This window comes from Mya arenaria, chromosome 7 (genome assembly GCF_026914265.1).
Source record: "Mya arenaria isolate MELC-2E11 chromosome 7, ASM2691426v1".
In the NCBI taxonomy this organism is placed as follows: Eukaryota; Metazoa; Mollusca; class Bivalvia; order Myida; family Myidae; genus Mya; species Mya arenaria.
In genome coordinates, this window is record NC_069128.1 from 40,268,505 (window position 1) to 40,293,872 (window position 25,368).

The 25,368-nt window shown below is 32.9% G+C and overlaps 1 protein-coding gene across 5 annotated transcripts; it reads left to right on the top strand.

Moving 5' to 3' along the window:
• The first annotated feature begins 1,358 nt into the window (after positions 1–1,358).
• On the top strand, positions 1,359–24,663 carry LOC128240726 (uncharacterized). 5 transcript variants are annotated; one of them, XM_052957527.1, is made up of 12 exons: positions 9,610–9,687; positions 10,340–10,399; positions 12,060–12,139; positions 12,806–12,940; positions 13,880–13,920; positions 15,138–15,178; positions 16,542–16,957; positions 17,782–17,845; positions 18,015–18,421; positions 18,808–19,809; positions 20,146–21,230; positions 22,136–24,663. In XM_052957527.1, exons 7-11 carry the CDS (start codon positions 16,588–16,590, stop codon positions 20,469–20,471), a joined length of 2,169 nt encoding a protein of 722 aa, XP_052813487.1. In that variant the 5' UTR covers positions 9,610–9,687; positions 10,340–10,399; positions 12,060–12,139; positions 12,806–12,940; positions 13,880–13,920; positions 15,138–15,178; positions 16,542–16,587; the 3' UTR covers positions 20,472–21,230; positions 22,136–24,663. The 5 variants fall into 5 exon arrangements, with proteins under 5 accessions (XP_052813482.1, XP_052813484.1, XP_052813483.1 ...); XM_052957522.1 differs by lacking the exons at positions 12,060–12,139; positions 12,806–12,940 and adding an exon at positions 1,359–1,492 and having other exon boundaries at positions 9,326–9,687; XM_052957524.1 differs by lacking the exons at positions 12,060–12,139; positions 12,806–12,940 and adding an exon at positions 1,359–1,492 and having other exon boundaries at positions 9,326–9,687; positions 20,149–21,230.
• Positions 24,664–25,368: the final 705 nt, after the last annotated feature.

Here is a 25,368-nt window from a genome sequence, read left to right on the forward strand (position 1 = left end):
AGAAAACAAAGTTCAAGAATTGAAATATACCTGCAACACAAGCACAAACTACCCGTAATTCACCTTAGAGTTCGGACAATTTAAAAATTCGGACATCATTATTATTTTCAAAAATAATTTATTTTAGGTACCAAATTTCGGACACCCAAAGGACATCGATTGTAACTTTTACAGTTACTAAGTCTCACAGACAAAAATTATTGTTCTTTATCGTTACAATGCCTGGCTAGATTACCTAACCGTATATATCACTGTGATAAGTAAGTTAGCTACCACCCATCCTAAATGATTTATTGCCTGTTGAAAAGGTTGTGTGATATATTTAATGGAGGATTAAAGCAACAAGGGCAATCAAGAGATTAAGAAAACACAGACATGACATGTTTGTAAAATGATCCGCTAACAAACTTTGAAACTTGTACCACACTTTTAATATATACTTTATGAAAGAATAATCGTACAGTAATACTCATTGTAACATTAATAGAACAATAAAAATCAACACATTCAATGAAACAGGTAATTATTTAATATGATGAATTAAAGTTAGAAATGCAATAATTAAGTTACAATCGAAAACATCACTCAGAAACATTAATCCTGCATAGCAATATCCATGCTCTCCATGAGATCCTCGTTGGTATAACTGAGAGTTATGTGACGTTACACAATGTGACTGTTCGATCTAAAGCCGATAAAAGGTGTTTATTCATTTCAATGCATGTATAAAATAGTGTTGAATGGTATTTTAATTAACTTGATGAAGGAGTTACACTTATAGGCGCAATAACCATTGATAACTACGGATAAATTAATAAGTGGTAAAATGCAGACATGAATAAAGGCAGGTTTACCATACATGTATATAAAATGTAAAAATGGTTATTTTCTATGAATTCGGAGAGCGAAAAATCAATTATTTTCAGGAGTCCGAACTCTAAGGTGAAGAACGGTAAATACATTCAGAAATCCAACTCTAATATTGTCAAATTTACGTACATACATTTCGTAACAAATGCTTTTCGTTCCCAAATCACATTTTTTTCAGGGAAAAACAGGTTAGGGTCGGCGGGAAAAATAAGGTCGGTCGGGTAACCTGAAACAGACGTATTTTTTATTTGGCCTTATAAAGATAATTTGATTCAGCACGATATGAGGTAGAAATAGCCGCGGTGTTCGATCGAAGTGTGATCAATAATTATGATATTCCAATTCACAGGTTTTATTGTTGACTACCGTTGGCGTATAGAAACTCATAACAATCACCTTTAACAAAGTAGTTGTAATTTCCATTTGCAAAACAAATGCATATTTGTATACGATATTGATCTGTGAAACAGTTTAAAGGAGTGTGTTTCGTTTGCTTGCGTGCATTTGTGCATTTTATTTACTGTTTGGGATGTTATGAAATATGTTGAGATCATTTACCGATTTCGAACGGAAGACTGTAGTTTCCAAAATGGGAATGATATAAAATATTTTTACACATCAGGTAAGAATCTGCTCGAGTAACAGTTTGTTCATTTAATTTATTCAGGAGATCGATTTAAAGTATATTGAGATAGAGACTAGCGACATTCTTTATAGCTCGGATACATATTATACATTTAATACATGCATAAATCTGAATATCAAAATACAAATTGAAAGTTAGCTATATATCTTGCCTAATAAACAAATCTTGTTTAATATAGATATTATTTTCTTTACAAGATCCAAACTACCTGACATTTATTTAGAAGCTAGCTGCACGAAATAATCGATAAAGACTTACGAAGACATTTAACAATAAAGTTAAAATTTATGTCATCATAAGTTATATGTTACAAAAATGTGTCAAGACATGATCAACTTCACATTTTTTTTTTCTATTTTCCAGTAATTTTTGTTATAATTGAAATAAATATGTGGTAACAAAAATACATAAATGGTGCCTTTTCATGAGACGTAGCTTGTACGGGCTCGAAAACGATCGAAGCTCTGCAGAGCTCTATTTTACTCTATTAAAGCTTCGCGCTTTAGTGTATATAGTAAAGTATAGCGAATGAATGCCGGAGAGAAAAACTTCATTTTTTTTTTAAAGACGTTAGGTAGTTTATTTACGGTTATTGTCATTATGCTTTTGAACATACGTGTTGAGCTTGACACATGTTTACAGAAATTTATTTGACAGTATTGCAAAACTATGATTAAAACTTATGAACAGTTGAGATGATCTTTAAACATTGAGATGCTAATTTAAATTCACGTATATGAAAAATGTTTAATTTAGGTTTGTAGACTTTAGTATTAGTTTTAGTACAATGATTCTTTTTATTATGAAACTCTATGATAACACAGTCTTAAATTATTTTTTAAGCAAGACTTTGTGTGATGCTCATAGTTTTAAACAATAACTCCATCGTATCTTTAAACAAGTTTTGCATCGGAAACTCTAAATTATTTTCCCCCGTCTGCAGATTGGGTTGGGATATATAATCATTGAAGTACTTGAGGTTTACCTCTTAGTTTATTTATTTGTTTTATTATTGAGTTTCCTCAAGTTAACGCATCCTTTGATAAGATTGGGCTGTTGTTCAATGTTTCTTGTTTGTGATTGTTTTTGTTTTTTGAATTCTATGTCTTTGGCGTTTACCCTATGCCATTAAACGGGGTCTATGTTTAAACTTTGGGCTAATAAGCTTGTATCTGTCGTTGTTGTTTTTTTCAAATCAATATTTTACTGATACCATTGGATAGTAATTCATGCAAGCGCTAGACCCTCAGACAATACCTAGATTTAGTTCAATTGTGGTCATCTCTAGCATAACAGCCTTTTATTTTATTCTAATTATTGAACACCTTGTCTGAATTAAGATGTACTAAAGAAATTTACTTAAAAACTTCAGAAAATATGGGATCAGAAAAGATAAAACATATATATTTTATAACACGTATTGACAGGCGCGTTGATGGTCATTTATGGATATCCTCAATGTTAACAATAATCAATACTACACTGAAAACTACAATTAACAACGCGCCATTTGAAATATTTGCTGTAGTCTCACTTCTTTGCTTAAGACTCACAATCTAACCGGTATTGGTATTCCGTACTTGAGTTGTATTCAAACGCTCATCAAATTTTATTGATAGATATGACATAGATAATTAATCTACTAAGGAGTTAAACACAAAATATGGGCCGTGCAAAGTAATTATTTTGAAAAGAAAAATATCAATCAATTCAACATAGGTGAATGATGTACATTTGCACTTTATATTGAGTGTCGCAGATGATATTCTTCTTATCACTTTATCAGTAAAACCACTAACTTTACTAAAATTTTCGCATATATCCTTACAATTTAATTTAGTAATGAACTGCAGGATTGATGTCATTATCGGGGTAGGAAGCAGTTTGGTTGGTTAAAGTGTGTTGAGTCCGAAGGAATCCATGCGTACTTTGACCAGCCCAATCGCGTTCATATCCCCGATTATGACATCAATTCCGCAATTCATTCCTTATGTTTACACCAATAGTTCATTATGTAATTCAAGAAAAGTTAAAAAAAATACTCGTTTCATTTAAGATAACATTGCAATACTCTTTCTCACCCATTCTGTAAATAGAACGACCCGACTGTAACCGAAACTATTTTATCAAATGACGTCACAATAACGCGGGAAAAGACCAACCACCTGAAATCACATAAATTCGTAAAATTGTATCAAACATGAGACAAAAACATTCGACATATCAGAAATTTACGTTTTCTTAAATGTTGATTTAATTTTACGGGACTTGCCGACACAATACAAACGTAACAATATCAACAATAACCAATTTAAAACATAAATAACCGAGTCAAAGAAGTCGCGTATTGTTTTTCCGTGTCATATACACCCTAATGGTTGGTTACATTTTCTAATTTCCCATTGAAATTGAACCCTAACGTATTATCGTTTAAACATAGATTAGCTAAGAAACAGCTATAAAACTTGCCATAATGGTCGGTTGATCGAGTTAACAGGACTAAAAGGATTATACCCATTGTTATTTAACCGAAATCTATTGCAGCACCCATCTAGAATGAACAAGAAAAAACTGAGTAACTGGCCATTAAATTGCTAACAAGGCATTCTGGAGACAACTCTAACACATCTAATTTTATTTTTTATTTTGAGTTATATTTCCTGCAGAATATACCAGACCAAATGTTAAAAAAGGCAAAACAAAGTAAGATAGTATGGAGTCGAAATCGTATATATAATGCATTGTCGGTGAGGATATATATTGATAGTTCTACTCTGAATTAGGTGTGGATAAATATTGAAAGCGATTAAGAGCAGGTACAGGATGTCCCATCAAGACACGATAATATTTATATATTATATTTCTTATATTGCTAATTTGAGCACGCTATGAAAGAGACATAACCGCGGTGCAATAAAGGGAAATCGCCTGCTATTCACCACGACGTATGATTAATGATATAACAAGACGAATGTTGATGCTAGACATCAAAGACGCGGCTGAATGGGTTTTATTGAATATAATACGTGAAAAATATCGATACCAAATTGGCTCAATAAAGCCTTGTGACAATCCGAATAAACACGGAAATAGCCGAACTATGACGGTTTAATCAACTTTCTAGATCGTAGTTACTCGGTCGTCTCCAGCATGCGTAAATTATTTACAGCAACAACAACAACTTTTAATGCATTCAGGCAATAATGACTATAGCATACAAACAGTTTACGAGCAAACAGGTAAAATTTAGCGAGAAGCATAAAAATAAAATGTGAACAAAGGGAAATTATTGTTAGTTAGTAATAGTGATTTTTTTGCAATATCAGGTAGAATGCTTATATAAAACATATTGTTATAAACAAATTGATAGAAGAAAAAATTAAACAAGTACTTCACTAAAGTCAGAGTGTTTGTTTAACAGAAGTTAGATGGAGTAGTATTTATCTAGTCGTGTATATCTAGAGCTAACTCGTGTTTTTGTTTGTACTCAATGACTTGACACCCACGTGCTTTTTGGTACTACAACCAACTTTCTATGAATGAAAAGTATTATACATTTGTGAATGACATTCTAACCGTGGATATATAGCAAATTATTAGGCTGGTACCTTGCATTATCACCGAAAAAAAATATTGATGTCGGGTCGATTCGGCCGAGATATCATTTCGGCCTACTTGTATTCAATAATGTTTGTTTTAAATCGTGTGAATTACGCTTTGAACTTTCATTTTATATCAGTTAAATTTAAATTGTGTTAATTTCGTTATTGTGACTTATATTTGTTAGTAAAATCGCTTTGTTCTTCCATTTTATATCACTTAAATTTAAAATAGTCAATTAATGTCGTGTTAAGGCACTTTTATTTGTTATCAAATGCATAATTTAAACTATTATTCACAATATGCCCGTAAATTTTCACATGCTTATTTACTACCACAGCGTGTATATAAATCGTTTTCACAGAAAGTAAATTTCTAAAAAAAACGAACTCGTATGACCGGCGACCAGTCAATACAAAAACACAGAGAATAACTGTTTTTAATTTCCTGTTTTAAACATTAGGCTTATTCGTTTTATATCACGTTTTGGAAGGTTTACACGCATCAGAAGGGTTATTGACGACAAATTTTAAGTAAAGTTGAATAGTTGAATAAGAGTTGATATCATTAACAAATCTTTTTTTTTCATAACTAAAATTTATCCGTATACACTTCCCAATTGACAATTGCAAACATGTATCCCTATAGACGCGGCCTCCAGGCCGCGTCTAATTAACCCATTCGAAGAGGGTTTTCATGTTAACTACAATTGGCGTATAGAAAATTATAACAATTACCTTTTACAAAATATTTGTATCTTAAAGAGATTTATTTAAGTTTTATAGAGTGAGCATTCAACACTATAATTTCGTTTGAAATAAACACAAACTGATTGCAACAACAATCAAACATATGCAAAGGTTTAATAAGGGCTCTTTTGTTAGTAATTAATAATTATCTAAATACATCAGTGTTTCGTCATAAAAGTAAGTAATTAACTCTTTTGAAGAAATTAGCAATAACAAACGTTGTCAACATATAGTATGTGGACAAATGCCTTTAAACCATTCAAATGCATATTTTATATGACGTGCTCTCTGATACAATTTAAAGTAGTGGGTTTAATTTGTTAGCGTACTTTTGTGCTTTTTATCTAGTGTGTTGAATGTAATGAAATATTTTTCATTTACCGATTACGCTCGTAAGACTGCAGTTAAATAACTTAACATGGTATTTAAATGAAATATATTTATGCATCAGGTAAGATCTGTTTGAGGATTTTTTGTGTTTTTGTTAAATTTTGAATGTCTATAGAAATAGAGCCTATTTTAAACTGGAGTTGAATACGGACTACCGTATTTTGCGTTATGTATTGCGTGTGTATTTATAATGGGTATATAATAAAAACAATTATATGAGGGCAGATTAATCCAGATATCCGTTTAAATACATTTACTCTATTTTCCTCCCATGAATTTATTTATTAATAACATGGGACTTGGTTTCTAACGTAGTAATATGCACTCTACTGAGATCATATGAAATGGTTAACCATGAGTCATAACTCATCCCGTTGTCTAGTGCAAATACGGAAGATATTATTTTAAATATTTTACCTTATTTGTACATTTCAAATGCGCAATTACGTTCAGGGGTGTTACATTACAAGTTTATGTAATAATAATAAAAGTTTGTATGAGCGTAGGTTTTAATCGTTTACATATTTGATACTGACATCAACGCTTTATTCAAAAATAATTAGTTATCAAGTACATGATTAGAAAGATATTCTTACCTTAGTTTTGTTATGCCGGTTATTGAGTTTGTATCAGGTCATACCAATTTGATTTTAAGCGTCAGGGCCTGCCTGCCGTTGAGCAAATAACACTATATGTCCAGAATATTACAAGCATTATACCTTATTTAGCATTTTTAAGATATAAAAACAGCAATCGGCATTGAAAAAAAACAAATAAAACTCAAAGTCATGTATCACTAAAGTTAGCATTGATAAATGAATGCTCGGTGCAGTTTAATGTTATTTAATATACCCTGAAAGCTTTTTCAGCTTTGAAATCGAAATAAATAAAATGAAGAAAAAAAGTAACAGTTTCGTAAAGTTTAAAACTATGTGACAATTTACTTTCCGTGTGCTTTTTAAATATGTAAGTGTGATGAATTTATACAGCTAATAACTGTAGGATAAGTTAGAACTGGACATGTACTTTCCATGATGCAGTAAGGTATACAATGCGCCTGCGCAATATATACGGGTCAGACAATTACTGAATTAGTAAACTTATATCAATGAAAAATATCACTGGATTTATTTGTGCTTGTCCGAATAGAATATAAACAACAACTATTATGGTGGCTGTTATTTGTCATTTCGAGTTCGCTTTTTCGCAAACAAGTGGAGGGAAGAATATAACAACATTCACCTAGTGGCGTGGCGAATATGCACCAGGTGTCGGGGCCAAAAATACAAATAATGATGAAATGCATTTTTGTACTCAACTTTGCTTATTTTTGTACGGCATTTTGGCGTTCTTTCGCACCACCATTTGGTGCATGCTTTTGCGGTAAGGATATACCCTGCAAAGTGTCACTTTGATTTTCCTATTTTTACCTTCCAGTAGGCAAGGGTAAAACGATTTTAAGACACATCGTACCGCTGTTGTTTTAAACCTGTGAATTTATTATATGTACCTTTAAACGACGGAACGTATTGCACATTTATAAATTGTGAAAAGCAAATTTGAGAATGCGCCATGTGTCAGGGCGAAAATGCGAATGTTTGCCGATTGGCTGCGCAAAATGGCGAACTTCTTTTAGTACTTAAATGCAATTCGAATGACAACAACTTCTTCCGAGATAGATGGCTGTATTTCGTTGAGGCATTAAACGGGGTTACCTCAAAGATTAACTTTACCACTAAATATACAGAAACTGGCTAAACCCCCCTCAGTTTTCAACCTTACCAGAACACCCGACTTCCTACAACAACATCCTCAACTTGATCTTCCGTAACAGTTTCAAAGTAAATATGTAGAAGCTTAATCCAACTTATCCTCCTGGAGGCAGAACATAAGCATGTTAAGCAGTTTGATGACATAAAGACATAGAAATTAAAAGATGTTGCTGACACTATAACGGAAAACCAAATCTCCATCAAACCGATATATCTGGAGGACCTCTAACATGGGAAGTTCAATGGGCAGCTAGCTATGTTTTCCGTAAAACATCACATAGGAGGACTTCCACTACACTTTTTGGGTCAGGGCTTTATGTTGGCCCTACAATTAATTCCCCAGGACGTTTGACTTCGTTTTTTTAATAACGTATTACGAGAGCTAGGTCTGTGTCTGCTGGTGGTTATTGTTTCCAATGTGTGGCATTAACTACTGGATTTTTCTATTTATTGAGTTGTTTTATATGGATCTCTCGGCCATGGTTTTCTCATGACATTATTAAACACAAAACCTGCTTTTTGGACCTAAACACGCAACAGAGATTCAGACAATTTGTCGACTACAACAGCGGTCTATTTTGTTGCTTAAATAACGACATTTCTTTCCATTATTGATTGTAAGGTCATAGTTTCGTTTTATCTGTTTGGAGCACCTCAATGAGCCTGTGGGATTAAACATGCGCATGTTCATGAGCGACTCTGAGATACATTGTGTCCAGAGGATGTCAGGTTGTGACTTATATTTTGCGCAGTATCTCTTTGACCTCTGGTAAGACCCTTCCTTAGTCTTTTGAATATGGCTCTATTTCTTACCATACCTAGTCTACAATATTATATTGGTAGATTTAATTAGTAATAAATACTTGTTGTGCGAAGCCAGTTATAACATGAACTTTGATGCTGTTCTACTTTGAGGAAAGTTAAGTCCAAAACAGAAAACCTTCAACTATATCCTTAGATGATGTCTTCTTCTGCATGTTATTAGAATCAATCATATCAAACCTAGTCCCTAATGGACAACTGAATTTATTTGACGTTTTTTGTCCAAGCAAGCAAATTAGATCTTGTTTCATTCACAGAAATGGTAGCCGAAATTCCAATCTTATATCGTGGGATTCGTTCTTAATGTATACAACACATTGCAATATTGTTAAATGATTGTACGACTTTATCACACAGGTTATGTTTATATAACGTTAACACTATTAAAATACGTCTGTTATTGAGAATCTTGCATCCCGGAAGATATTATACGTATCAAACTTATCAAAACAAGTTCCTTTTGTTTTGTTTTTCAGAAATTGTGGAAATCGTCATCTTACAACAGGACAGAACGTTTGCAGAACACGTTATATCAATTCTTGAAAGCTCTGATTATATATGCATACTGAGAAAAGATCAAATACTATTTCCTCACAAAGTTTTTAAAGTTTGCTTTTACACTTTCACCTTGTGTTTTCAATTATTTTGATTTGCTGAAGATATTTACAAGACAATTATTCTGATGTGTTTGACCGTTTATCAAACGAAAATGTGAACAAAGTTTTGTTAGTTTCGAACGACCGGGAAAAAATGTCATTACCAAGGTCATCAGGCGTCTTCACTAAAGATTTGTCAGAAAAAGAAATATCGACACCGGAAGTTGAACCATTACATAAAGGTAACACGTATGTAACAAGTATTATTTAAAGGTATCATCTCAACATCTCTACCTATGTTTTCATTAATGTATCAGCTAAGTTTAAATAATTGTTACAGTTATTTGATTTGAAGTTCAGCCAATGGTTTCAAGTAAATATAATTCAGTAATTTAATTCATTGAGTTAGATGAATCACCCTGGTAGCATCAGAATAATGCTACTTTTAAATAAAATGTAGTATGTTATAATTTTGTTGTGCCAGATAGTCAGATAGTTATCATTGTCACCACCCTTTTAAATTAAAAAAGAATGATACTATGTAATGGTTTAATGTTATATTGTTTTTACCGACTTCAAGGTCATGCCTATGATATGCCCCTCGGTACATTCACAAACGTACCGAATTCAATGGTTTGATGCGACACCGTCGCATAACAATTTATTTTGGCATCCTTAGTTATTTTAGTGAAATTGTATTCATGTTTACAAATTTCCCGTCTACATCTATCAACTGCGATTTCAAATTGGTCAATCAGAATGTAAGCATTACCAACTTTTCTTAGACGTGCTCCACACCTTTATTAGCATAATTTGCCGATACGAGCACTTAAACGCTACTAGGAATACTATATATCTAGAAGTACTTTGTTAACTTAGAGTTGTCTTTTTCAGAGGAAGAACGGTCAGGACGTGATGCTTTGCAATCCAAAGTTTGCCCTACCATCAAGAAAGGTAATACAATGTACAAAACTTGCGTGAAGTTCGTATGGAGCAAAATTCAACACCGTCTTAATTGTATATCTAGCATAAAACATGTATGAAAGGTAATTAAATACAGATTGTGCTTGATATGCAACAATGTTATTATTAGTACTGCAATAATATATTGCTTTATCGATATAAACCGGTATACTGACTTCCGACGGGATACCGCAATGGCCATATGGGCTATTCTTTAAACTTTGTGCAATTACAGGCAAAATAGCAGAAGCAGCCAGTTTGATTTGATTTTGGTCCATACAACAATTTAAGACCTAACGTTTTCCAACAAAGCATCCAATAATGAAGAATCTATTCTTTCTATAACTTAGCTTTAAAGACAACTTACGGTGTCCCTGAGCAGCAAAGTATATAGGCTGGGAATTTGTTGGGTAAAAAATAGTATACGCAGACTATTCGAAATAAATAAGTTATCAAGGTTTCACACATATTTCTAAATCAATCAATTAATCATTAATTTCAATTAGAATATTGACATAACTCTGCAAGCTTAGCGTATCGTCCATATTGATTTCACTACCTTGTGCATTGTGTGGTATACTGACCTGTTCTGGTAAATAGACATACTGTAATAAATACAACGTATCAGGTTAATCCTTTTGATTTGGCTTACGAAATGTGTACGCATATTTTTGGCCCACATGTGAAAAGGGTGTGGTAACATTTTTTTTTCATTCGCAAGGCAGAATACGTTTAGTGGTTCCCATTCCTCCGAGGCTTGACAGTGAAGACGACATAAACTTTGTCACACTTCATTTCTATTTTGCCTAGTGGTTGAAGGCCACGGTTAAGTTTGACACGTGCCTGTACGGTTCACTGAACGGCATAAGTTACACACGAGTTTCTTATAATATTTTCTTACTGTCTTGTGTACAAATAGATAGAGAGACATAACGTCATACTACTTGATTTATTTACGCCTCTTATGATTCTTTATACAAATCTGTTCAATCTCTGAAGAAATCATCTCGACATCATGACGACACCCTTCCCAATTTCGTGTTTGAAGTCGTATTACAAGTTGAAGATATAGGATTATTATTGTTTTATACACGGTTTTTACTCTATGGTTGTTGCATTCAGATATCGGATGCATATATGTCACTGACTGGGTTGTTTGTAGTTTAAGGGAAATGTTTGATTTTGGCTTCCTTGCTATAGACATCCGTAAAACTAAAACACCAGTTAGTTTGATTTTCTCTTTGTGTTTGTAATAGCCATCACCTTACTAAGGCCCAGTGTGTTTCCCCTCACACTTCTTCAATTTTGAATGGATATTCTAAATATGTATCAGCCAAATTAGACACCCAAGATATGAACTGTTCTTCCTCAGGCCAATATCCACGTGGTAGTATAATTGCAGTAATATTGTGAGGAAGAAAAAATGAGCTAGCAGAATACAAGCAGCAGCAATTTGTATTCATTTCTCAAAAGGGTCTGTTCCTTTATTGTCGTCATTTTTTGATAAGGTCATAAACAAGTCTGATCTCCAGGCAACACTTTCGTAGAATGTCTACGTCTGATAAAACAATCCGCGCAAGGTCCTTCTAAAAAGTGAATAGATGGTATTTGTGTTGCTCATACCACTGTAAAACACTTGCTTTATTTCTAGTTGTAAACCATCTAGTCCGTAAAAGCCGAGGTCTAGGAGTTGCTGTAGCGAAGTAGTTCGGTTTTCTTTGCGACAAAGAGGTAAGCATGCATGCATAACCGCGTTCCTGCATGTGTGAGTGCGTGCGTGAGTGCGTGCTTGTGTATGCAAGTTTTTAACGTGTAAGTTTATTGTTCAATAATTTCACAGACATATTCTTTGGACCTTTTCCAAGCTATTTAAGGTGTCTCAAAAGCCGCGAGAAGAGGAGACTCGTTTTCCTTATAACGTCACACTATAAGGGATATAATAATAATAATAATAATAATATCTTTATTTTAAGAAGGTGACATATTAAGATCATGTACAAAACTACAGAATCTTATTTTCGATATGGCCCTCTGAAACAGAATGAAAATATGGCAAATAATCATAAGACAAACATGAAGACGATGCTAACAACGATGACGATGATGATGATGATTATAAGTATGCTGTTGATGCTGACGATAATGATGCATATGATGACATGATGATGATGTTGAATCAATATTAGACAGATACTCTCAGTTAAATATAATTATGAATAAAACATCACAATTTGTATAATCACAAGTTTCAATATCGTCGTAACTTGTGTCGAAAAGGATTGTTTAATTTCAAAACATTTATATTGAAATTTCCTTTGTTTACTCAAGTCAGGTTGAGTACATTACTTGTTCTTATATATGTATAGTTATACCCTTTTCTATTTCTTTCAAATATAGAAGAACTGCACAACACCATTTTGCACGGTCACTTACAGGCAAACAAAGTCTTGCATTTCGCCGAGCCTAATTTTCGTTTGAAAGATGAAGCTGATGAACTCAAAGACATTTCAAAAGAACCTTGTGAAGAAGAGGGTAAGAGTGGATAAATATCCATACTGAACGCTTTTCACATTAACGGCTGTGGTTTAGATGATGATAGTTCTGTCTCACGGCCGCTCAAATTTACAACAGTACAAGGAACAAATGCTATACTTATTATCCTTGAACTGACTTTAATCTTAACCATCGCGCTTAGATAAATGTATTAAATTGAGAAGGGTAATAGAAGATTGGCTTCAATAGGTATGTATTTTGGTAATTAGGGGCTCATTTGGCAATTTAATTTCTAAAATAATAGTTTTAATGTACACACGAAGTAACTAGAATATGACGATATATTGCCATAAAGTTCTCCTTATTTGACAAATATTTCAGCTGTCTGGGATCTGTGTTTTAAGCAAGGGAAAAAATATATCCGAAAATTGTTGAAAAAAGGGCTTTATCCCCCTGCTGATATTCTGGACGATCTTTGTGATTGCTACGGAAGAAAGTCACGTATTATTGGTGCCTTATGCAAATCAGCAAAACGAAAAATAAAAACAAATATTGAAAAAACATTTGATATTAAAGTTGTTGACATTTATTATTTGTGTCCATGTGTTTCGAGTTTGAGATTGAATGAAAGAAAACCTAAAAGAAATTAAATCACGTGAGCTATTTGCGTTATACTGCGGGTTCTCTGAGCACATTACTCTAATTCGAAATGTTCAATGGTATTGAGTTTACCATTATTTATCCACGAAACAACTATTTATGCTCTATAAGAAAAATAATAGCGTCAAATCGTATCGATCGGTTCTAATTTGTATTAATGTTCTTAAAAGCACAAATAAATTGATAAACAATGTTATGTATTATACGTAAATAAAATTAGTTTTATATTACGAAGTTGCTTAATGTACCTTACACTGATATAAGTTAGTACGTTGACACTTATTTCAACCATTCTTATCATTATTCCTTCCATTTTAGGGCATCGGCTTGTTTCGGAAAAGTTCCCAGAAAATCAAGCGGTATGAATTGAATTATATCAATCATAATAATTAGTACATCCTCCTAATCTCATATTGCAGTTAAAGATCTTCGGTTGTCAATGTAAAATGTAACAATTGAATAGTACCAATTCATGTTCAGAATATTAAAAAGCTAAGCAAATGTTTAAATATGATTAAGCTGACGACAAATCTTTAACATTGCCATGAACGCAATATCATTCAATTATCTACTGATAAGTTTTGGTATATGCTGTCATAAGGAGCAGAATAAATGCGGTCCGTATACACGGCATATGTTGCAACCTATAGGTTAATAGCCGTTATATCACATGAAACCATGACTTTTTTCGTATTTTTGGAAGGACAGAACGAGTACGATTTGTACAAGAAGGCGCTGGTAATCCAGACAAATATCTACATTATTATAATATGAACCCTTGCAAATACAGAATGTCTTTGGGTTAGAAACATGCCCTTAACTTTTAAGTTACTGTTGCCTACGACAGTTTAAGTATTTTAACACTACAAATTGATGATGTTGATTTTATTGGCGCATGAATTAAAGTGCAATAATTAATAAAAAAATCTTGCTAGTGTATTCAGTTCATTACAAACATGGAGCAACCTTGAAGTATGATGCGCAATCATTAAAATGTTTATAAGTAATACGCATAAATTTGTTGCATTATATTCATTACATGTTGTGCGTAAAACTATGGACAATGAAATCAAAACAACATATGTTTCCGTGAGTTGACAAAGTCATTTTATTGTTCATTTTATAAAATTTTAATATTAACTTCTCAGTCGGGAAACTCGCATTTCCTATAAATAGATAGTTTAAAGTTCCGTGTTGTTTTTTCTTTGAATACTTGTCTCTATCCTATCATTATTGTAATTTTAATTCTTTCATGTTTGGTATAATTTTTCACTTTTTATTGTTCAATCGAATGTCAAGTGGCAAATAATATTGCAATATATATACATATAAATATATAAAGGCTTTTCGGGCGGTTACATAGGGAAGCGTTTTGGATATCAATTTTGCACATCTAATTTAAAACGCAAAAAGCGATCTTCTTTCTAAGAACTGTTCCTTATTTGTAAAATTGGTGGGCTCGACATTTTCTGCATTTTGTCGACAAACATCTAGTGTCTCTACGTTAAAAATGATTCTTAGTTTAATACAATATGGTTAGACTAAGTCCATGTTTGTAAACTGTATTTACTTGCAGGTCCCATATAAGGAATATGGACAAAACACTAATAGTAGCACGTAAGTTGTTTAAGTGTGTATTAACGTTTTGCAGACACATGCATATACCATTGTTGCTACCGTAGCGACCAACGCCAGCTTCCACGTAGTCGGCTCCTTTCTAGTATAAAGCAACTATTCGCCATATACATATGTTATAGAAGGATTAGGCCTAAACGAGCTTATTTTACTAAACAGTTGTTTGGTACATAACTCTATCTTCAAAAACACCATATTCTCAGATAGAAGAATTACAGGCCGTGATGTCATACGTAGTTAAACTAGCAAGGTGTAGATGACCTGTTCAGAAAATAATGATAAAGCCCGCTGGACATCTACACGTGAAAAGCGATAACAACAAAGCCTGGACTTCCAGTTTCTGTTGTATATTAATTCATATTCAGTTTATTTGGAATATCTTGAAACAAGTTCAGCCAAGCTCTTAACAATATTTCGACGAAGGAAATGCATAACAGAGACAAGGGCAACAATATGCTATAGATATCCAAGATCCTAAGACATACAGTTAAATATATTATTGAAAATAGAATATGCTGATAAATGGCGAGACCGCCATGCAAATTCACATAAAAATGCATGCAATGAAAACTAATATTAAAACGGAACAGATACGTTGCCAATTACATACATTTATAGAGAACTTAAGTAATATCTCATAGTTACAAAAGCCTTGTAGCCCATGGATCATACATGATCAGCAAAGCCAAATGATAATATGCTTGAGCATTTATTTACAAAAAAAAAAAACGATGACAGTATAAAACATTTGGCTTTTAGGGTCTTTCGAGTCTGTGCCATTAAACGGGGTTTATGTTCAAATATTCGATTACTGAACTTGTTTCTGTAGTTTTTCATACACATATTTATTATGACGAAAATTATATCCACAACACTTTATGAGATTATTGATGCACATACTGGAAAGGCAAAGATGCAATTAATTTAAAGATTTAGAAAAATTTGCCAGGCAATGGACAGGGTGTAAACAATATATATTAAAAAAGGTATCTTTACAAGTGCAATTTAAAGCATGCAAATATACTGTGAAGACCATACATAACATAAGCAGTCCGGTTAAAAAATATTAACGGGTAGTTAGGGCATGTCCTTACTTCTGTACTACAATTTGATTTTCTTAAAATTTAAATCATTCTCCACTAAATTGAGCTTAAAATATTGACTCAACTTCAATTATAGTGTATTTCTGAGTGCAATGCCACAGATAATTTTAAAACACTGCCTTTAAAATGTGCACACTGAACCCTTTTATAGATTTTTTTTTAAATCCACAGCAAACTATATGACGTATATAATTATCGTCGAATAGCATATAGTTTTTTATCGATTATATATTATTTTACAGATCTGCAAGGCCAGGTAAACAAACATTTGCCGAAAACATATGTTTCATGTGTTTTTCAAAAAATGAAAATCAGAAAGGATTTATCGCACTAGAGTGTTGTTCATTAGAAATGACAGAAAAATGTGTCGATAAAAGAAAACGAGATGGATACATGGAGGTCGGGCGGGAATATTTCGATGCTTGCATAAATGAGACATTCAATGTAATGATGGAACAGAGAGAGGCAAAAACCGCCACCTTACAGTTTAATGATAGTTGTGTCTTTGAAACATTTGACGGAACAGATATCACGGCTGTTGTGAAAGTATACAAACAGTCCAGTATGCATCCAATAACTACGTTTCAAGCAGAGTTTTCTAAGGACGAGTCGCAATGTCAACAAGATGAGAAAACTTATTCTACACTTTCTGAAAATCGTACGTAATGGGGTTTTAACATTTTGTACCAGGCCCTATTCACTCAACCCGCAACATTTTAAGTCCGTCAAAACAAAGAACCATAACACGTTTTGCTTTGTTATTTACTGATTTATGTAATGTTAATCATGGCTTTTGTTGATGCCCAAGTGGGATAAATGATTACCCGAGGGTTTAAGTGTAACACACCTAATTAGAACAATGTTTTGTGAAAATCATGATAAACATTATCATGATTAACTTTTTAGGATCATATCTTCGCAAGTTATTTAAAAAAATGTTAATACTTAACACTTTTTAAGCTTAAGGCATTTTCGGATGTTCGGATCATAACATTTGTTCTTTTAAAGTTGATGGCAAATACATATATCTAATGTTTAGTGATTTCCCCAAGATTTTAATCATATGACGGGGCTCTGAACGTGGCGAAAGGATTTACCCTGTAATTTTGTTCTTATATGATTAACACGTTACATCGTGAGATGCTATTGAAGACATATGACGAGTTAAAATGCAGTGAATGAATAAATAGATCAAACAATAGAAAACATTTAAAGTTTACCGATTGTTCATAAATAAGTTTCACTGTATGAAATGTGCATATGCACCTATTTTCTTAATCAAATGTTAATAATTTCCAGCACTGTGAACTTTATTAAAAGGAACAGTTATCATGTTTTTGAGCTATGTATTATCCGTCATGGTACTGAACAGCACAAAAAATGACCAATTCAAATAATGAAGAAATGAGGTTTGTACAAGGATGATGAAATGTGTTTCGAAAATATTTTTCTTCAAAAAAATATTGATCTATGTATTTTCAGGTCCCGATCATCGGAAAACATTTATGCCCGTGGAAAGTACGCCCAATGTGTTGCCAATAGAAAAGTACTAAATTCACCGTCATTTTCTTACACTTTAGCACACTTTAGTTTTTGGTATCTGTATCAAAATTGCCATTCATAAACTACATTTGTTTAATGCGTGAAAAACGAAATAAACATGATTTTGTTTTATTTGTTTAGAGAATATTCATGATTCGCATCAAATTTTTCAGCAAAATATCAAGCACGCAAGCCAAATGTATTTCGCATTGTGGGATGAAATATCAGAGGGCATCTTTCACATGTTACTCAATAAATAAATCACGGCAAAGCAAAGCTGTTATAGAATGTTGTTCTCCGGATATGTTAGAAGACCGTTTTGAACAAAGAAAAAGTGACGGGTTTAGCAATGATGGACATTTTGATGTCTCGGCCCGTTTGGGTGAAACGTTTAAAATTGTCATGCAAGGAAATTTTGATCAAAAAGCGGATATAACCTTCTCTAAAATATTTCAAGAGGTTGAATTTCCAGTAAAAGATTTCGCACGAAACTGTGTTACTATTATCGTTTACAAAAAGGATAAACATGCACTCCAGAGGTTTTCTATTGACAGGCGAAACGATGTTTTGGAATTCAAAGGTAATGCAATTCTTGACCGTGTATTTTTGTCAGTAAAACGTAAAGAATATAGTTTGTCTTATTTATTTTGTAAAACTTTACTTGGCGTTCTTTTAACGCGACAACTTCAACTATCGCATACCAAAAGCAAAATTAAGTTATACATAATGGGTACCTTTTATGTTCGTAATGATTCTAGGTTTTTCCTAGTTTTAATTAGGAAGTATACATAATTTCACATAAACTTATATGTTTGAGTCTGATGAAGAACAACATTACATTTAGTGGTTCAAATATGAACAACAATACATTTTGCTTTAATTGTCTTTGTTGTTAATGATTTGAACTTGTCTTAAATGTAGAGAAAAACAATAATGACTATCGAAAAGTAAAGAACCATGTTTCAGGTGATGTCATAAAAAGATGCACATCACATGAATCGGATGAAAATATTACCGAAGAACATAGTTTGAAAGATGATTACCATGAACCCGAAAAAGAACTTGCAGAAAAACATTATTGGAAAGATTTAAATTTACCCGGAAAAGAAATTGTGGAAGGACCTGTAAAAGATGATTTACATGCTCCTGAAAACATAGTTGCAGAGGAAAATTGTGTCGAGATAGATAATATACATGTACGCAGAAACAATGCTGTAGAAAAACATCATATGAATGGAAATGGAGTTGCAGCAGAGTGCCATTTGAAACATGATTTAGATGTACATGAAAAAGATGTTGCAGTAGAATATCATCTAGAAAATGAATTGAATATGACAAAAGCAGAAATAACAGACGAACATCATTTGATAGATGATGTACATGTATCTAGACATACTAATGTATATGTACATCGAGAAAAAGATGATTTATATGTATCTGAAAATGAAGTTGAAGAAGAACTTATTGCCGACGATAACTTTAATGTAACCGAAAAGGAAGTTGCAGAAAAACATTGTTTAAAAGATGATTTACATAGTTTGAAATATCACTTTATATTCGAAACAAAGGATCAAGAATATCATCATTTAGAAGATCAACACAAAGTAATCGATAACGAAACTACAAAACAAAGTCCTTTGGAAGATGTAATATCTGTACCCGTAGAAGAAGATGTAGAAAAACGTCATGAAAAAGATAATGTTTCTAGAAAAGATGTTTCAGATCAAGATCATGTTAAAGATAGTATACACGTTTCCGGAAAAGAAGTCTTAAAACAACCTGGTTTAGTAGTTGTTTCACATGTACCCGAACAATATATTGCAGCAGAATATTTCGTTGAAGATAATTTGGTTGCAACAGAAATAACAGAAGAACATCAAATTGCAGAAGTCGAAAAAGAAGTCGTATGCGAGTATTGTTTAACAGTACCCAGAAATGAAGATGTAGAAGAACATCGCATGCAAGACGGTAAGATAGGTCAAGTTATAAAGTTATATTGTATATCGTTATAAAATGTATATTCTATCTGATAGCCTCCTTAAACGCTCACTCAAATGGTTACTACCCATCTAACAAATGACTTCATAATTGAGTTTACTGAAATTGTATAAACTACAAACGGAAATCAAACGGAATATGCATTTAATAATTCTAACTCATTGCGTAGATACGCAAATATACTGTTTATAAGTTAAATATTAGAAATAACAATTGTTGAATATATAAATATATTTGGTAGGAAAGAAAATGTATAAATATTGACATATTAACATAACGTTTTTTCTATTATTTAACATATATCAGCAGTCTGGGATACATGTTTCAAGAAAGGGGAAATCTATATAAAAGAAATGTTGAAACGAGGGCTCTTTCCACCAGTTGATATTCTGGACGAACTTTGTGATTGCTATGGACGAAAATCACTTATCGTTGGTGAAATATGCACTGTGACAAAAACACAAATCAAAAGGGATATTGAAACAGCATTCGATACTGAAGTTGTTGACATGTATCCAGCTATCAAGGATGGTGCAAAAAACAAAATCATGTTTGTTTTAACGCTGAGTAAACAAGTTAATGTGGCTGAAATAAGGGAACGGGTGGCTTATGTTGTTGAATTTGAATTTTGAACGCATACAACAAAGAGGCTACGATTCTTGCACAGTACCTACATAATAATAAAATATTTATGTCAAAAGAAGAGCTACAAAATATCCAGTCATGCCAGAAACATATCGAAAACGATCTGTTCGCCAAACATAAGTATTTAAGTATGATCACATACTCTCCGGTTAAGTCTAAAAAATATTCTGAAAGTGATCAACATTTAAACGTTGAAAGGACAGTATGTTTGCAGTTGTACATTCATGCAAAAGGATTCATACCGATTTCGGAAGATCCCTTTGAGACGAAGTACGGAGACATAGATACTGATATCATTGAGTGCATATTTGTTTCGTACGGACAAACAGCTCGTGAACCTCATGACAACATCAAAATGGGTTGTCGTATTCAAAGAGAAAACATGTCAGCGGATCATTCAAATCCCGTTGTTAAAGGGGGAAATCTTGGGGGATTCATTGAACATCCAGAGCTTGGACTTTATGGTATCACTTGCGCACATGCCATGCTTTATACACTTGAGTTTGAGAAATGTGTACGAAAAAACAAAAAACTTTCTTTGCAAGAGTGGCCTTCGGAATTTAAGGAAAAGACAGCAGTGTATCAACCAGACGAACAGCTTCACTCTACAAAGATTGGTCTATTGTCAGAAGCACACTATGACACGGGAGATCAATTTACATCAGGACTTGACATTGCTCTTATCAAAATTTGCAATCGACACCCTGTTAATGGGACGTTTCCCTTTGCAGAAGACAGACCACACGGTCAGATATAGTAATAGTCGAACTGAATTACATTAAGCTTTCGGTATTCCAATTTTTTTCTACAACTTAAGTTTAAAGCTAAGTGACAACGGCAAAATGTCAACCGTAATAGCTACACTGTAGGCACCATTTTAGACTGTCCCTTCAATATCAATAAATGTTATCGTTTTTAAACTTATTGTGTTGCAAATAGCATTAAGTCAGTGCTATAGGCGTTGACAGTGTTTCATGATCACTACTGTCAATGAGCAGTTTAAATCGAACCGCTATCGCTATTACGAACGTTGGATGTATTTTGAGTTTCAAAACCATCCCTCTTCCACTGTTGTTTTTTTAATTCGCATTGTTATGAATGTTTGTCAAACTAGTGTACATCACTGTTAGGACGTAGTGTTATTTTAATTATGTGGTAAATATTACCGTAAACCCGAAACAATGCAGTGTGGAACCAAACTCATTGACCTTTTTTTAGTTAGAATGATGCCATTATAATATCTTATTTAAATGCTTTCAAAGTTTACTTTTTATTTTTTGCTCTTTATTTTAATTTGTAGAGTCTACTTTGCGTCTAGTTTATTTATGAATTATGATACAGAACGAAAGTTTTTTGGCGAATTTACCGATATAAAAATTATATTTCCTTCATCAAAAAACTAGGCTTTCTCTTTTCTATAAGTTAGATACATGTTAAAACATTAACAATTTCTCTATTCACAAGGTAGTAAAAAGATACAGTATGAACATATCTCCCTTCCTTTCTTAGTACAACTCACAAAGTCATTCGATTAAGTGTTCATATATTTATTACTTAAGTTATTTCAACATATAACATATGGCAACATTTATGTATTTAACGGTTTCTGCTTTAAGAAAATTAACGTTACCTTCTTAATTTGCAATCAAAGGCTCACGGAGAGAAGTTAGGGAGAAATACGAGTCTGGAACAATAAAAGACTACACAGAACTTGCAACAGACTGCAACGTCAAAGTCTGGAAATTCGGCAGTACCACTGATTCAACAAATGTTTTTTCTTTTAAATGGAACCATCAGCGCTCGGCAAATTGATTTTGAATGGCGAATGGATGATGCTTTTGATATAAAACTGCACAAACAGATTCGAGTAATAAACATTGACTCGCTGCCATTTGCTCTACAAGGAGATTCGGGAGCTTTGGTTTTTCATGAACAGTCGGTTGGACAGTTAGCATGTATTGGAATGATCGAGGGTGGTTTTGCTGACAATCCTGCATTGGCAGTTGTTGCACCGATAGGTCCTGTTTTAGAAAGGCTTAGAGTACAAAACATTTATACATTCTCTGACACGAAACTGTATAGAATGGAAGCTCGGCTAGAAAGAAATTTGAATGCGAACCAAGCAGAGATAATGCGTAAATTTGAAACTTTGGAGAGGAGGCTATGGCCATAGATTTACATTTCGATTTGCGGTGTAGTTTATTCAATATTAAGACTAAGACCACAAATGTGTACAAAACCGTGTTTCGCTCATAAAAATGCTAGAACTGTTGATTTTGAAGCACATTAATATAATATTAATTTTATATAATTCTGAAAAATGTTTAATTATAATATTCTATAAGTCTTACCCTTAAATAAAATATCAAGACATTATTTTTAGCACAATGTTGTATTACATATATTACATATGTTAATCATTTTATGTTTACGTTATCTCATTTGTTTTAATTCGTGTTATTAGTACTCTTGTCATTAAGACTTCATAAACACGACTTCTTTTTGGGTTAAAGCTTCTGCCTCATATAAATATAAATGAGGCTGTTTTTAATTATTCGATTAATTTTCTTTGTTTATTCCGAAAAATTAATATTCTTTATTGTTTAATCATATTTTCATTGTACTTTCCTCCTAGTTCGTACATTTATAATCTCATTATATTCCTAAATAAAAACATACTTTTAAACCTTATTAAGCGAGCTATGTCGGATACTTGTCTTTAAATGACTTTATCGTACCTCTTAAAGGGATTAGACACCGGATGATACAACTGCAAGAAAAAAGAAAACTGTCAAAAACGTATACTTAATGTTATCGGTGTGGACAACGCATTCAATTTTACTTACTAATGTATCGCACCCCTTGCGACACATGTATCTTTCGCAGTCTTTGCATACTTTTCCATTTCGAAATTTAATGAGTTTGTCTACCACGTAAAGCACAGTTAATTTAAAGATATCGTCGGTATATGCACCTGTACTAACCACGTGACTTTAATCATTCAAACTTGTATTATCGGCCTCATACTACCTCGTATTGACAATTCTAAGCTTGTTTTGTGGAAACAATATATTTGCCGATTTTGAAACTGGTGTTTATCCCCTTTCAGAGCTATCACGGTTGCTCTGGCTTGATTTCTTCGCCTACCAGTAATATTGGTGTCCGGTCGCTATTTTTTAACTTTCACACCATTTATAGGTAATGTTGATGTGTGTATGTGCGGTCTGGTGGTGGTGTTTGTATTTGTGTATGAGATGTTAATATGCTTGTGTCTGTAGTTTATTGTCGCCTTGCACCCCCAAAATAATTAGTTTTTAATGTTCGACTTTTTTGCTTGAACCTGTAATATGCATTGTAGTTTATTAAATAATTTTCATTGTAATTATACCCTTTATTGTATTTACTTTCATTTGGTTAGAATATACTTTTTATAATTTTGATATGTTTTTTGCTTTCTCTAACGGTAATATACTAACATTAATATTGATAATATCCGGACCCGGGAGAAAAAAAACTCTTGTATGGCTTTGGTGAGTGATATAAATGACAATAGGGCCAAACCAATAAAGTACAGGTAAAAGCCAATCAGCTGAAGGTTTTAAAAGACCGACCATACAATATGTTCGACACTCAAACCGGATATACGTGCAAACCAAAAAGTTTACCAAACGTCCAGCATATTAGAAAAAAGTTGATATATGGCGTAGCTTGGCCGTTGCCTGTGAATAAGCACTTACTAACATTTAGTGTCTCATAACAGCCCGGGACAAAGTCGAGGGACTTTGCAAGCTGGAGGACCAATCCGTGTATTAACCTCTTAATGCAAAGTTATCTTTTTCATTTGTAAGTTAACTACATAATGTTCAAAGTGTACGCCCACTCTAGACCGTTACATTCCTATTCTCGTCAAGCTTTAGGATTATGAGTAATCTTACTCAATTTAAATATAGTCTTTGAAAATTAGCCATATCGGAAAAAACGCAAACAACAATTTGCTGCTTGTTGTTTTTTACATCCATTTCATTTTTTTGTGAATATTTACACGTTTTAGTGTAAGCTTGAAAAGTCTACAGCAGTCTATCCGAGCTTGTTTTGTAAGAATCACTATGCATTGTCATTTTTGATATGCAAATATATATAAAATGTGCAGTATGTAAGGATATACAAATTTGGAGCTTATTTTGTTGTTTTTTTCTATGTCAACGTTGAATAAAAACGTAACCCTATTAGTCTACACTCTACACTTATTGATATCGTTAACCAATAACATGCATAATTTACGAAACAGCGTTTGCCTTTAAAAAATTTGAAATTATTATGTTTGAATATATCATTAAATTGAAGTTACGCTGTATATTTTGCACTTGATGATTTCGCCAGCACCCATTTTAATATAAAAGCGAAAATTGAATTCACGAGCGAACGTTCCTAACACTGGCTTCAGATCGATAATCGATTATTATCGGCACGGGCCGCAAAAGTGTTTCTATTTATAGTAAAATATGTATTACAACAAAATATACTTGTACAATGAATACTATTTTGATTAAACAGCAACATGGAAAAACGTTATGAAAACTACAACAAAAGACAAACATGCGTACAAGTCTGCCACTGGTGTAGGTTCTGATTTATTATAATTATTGGCCGTTTTCACCTGTTACTGCCTTGATATGTTATTGATATAGGATCTGCATCTATAAAGGTAAGTTGATTTGGATATCTGTTAGACCTCTTGAAGGGACTACAAGCGAAGGAGAGTCTACAAAGAGTGTACTTCCTTTTTGACTACTTATACCTGTGTACCACCTCCACTCCGATTTTAGTCCATTATACTCAGCTGTTCAACCGTATTTAATAAGGTCAACAACCACGTCCAATCGT

What these genes read in the sequence shown, in the direction of transcription:
- LOC128240726 (XM_052957522.1), top strand. Translation starts at nt 9,600, where the DNA reads ATGTCATTACCAAGGTCATCAGGCGTCTTCACTAAAGATTTGTCAGAA. An exon ending in CAAAACACTAATAGTAGCAC is followed by an intron (nt 15,179 to 16,541) that starts GTAAGTTGTTTA and finishes ATTATTTTACAG; the next exon opens with ATCTGCAAGGCCAGGTAAAC. An exon ending in AATGTGTTGCCAATAGAAAA is followed by an intron (nt 17,846 to 18,014) that starts GTACTAAATTCA and finishes CAAATTTTTCAG; the next exon opens with CAAAATATCAAGCACGCAAG.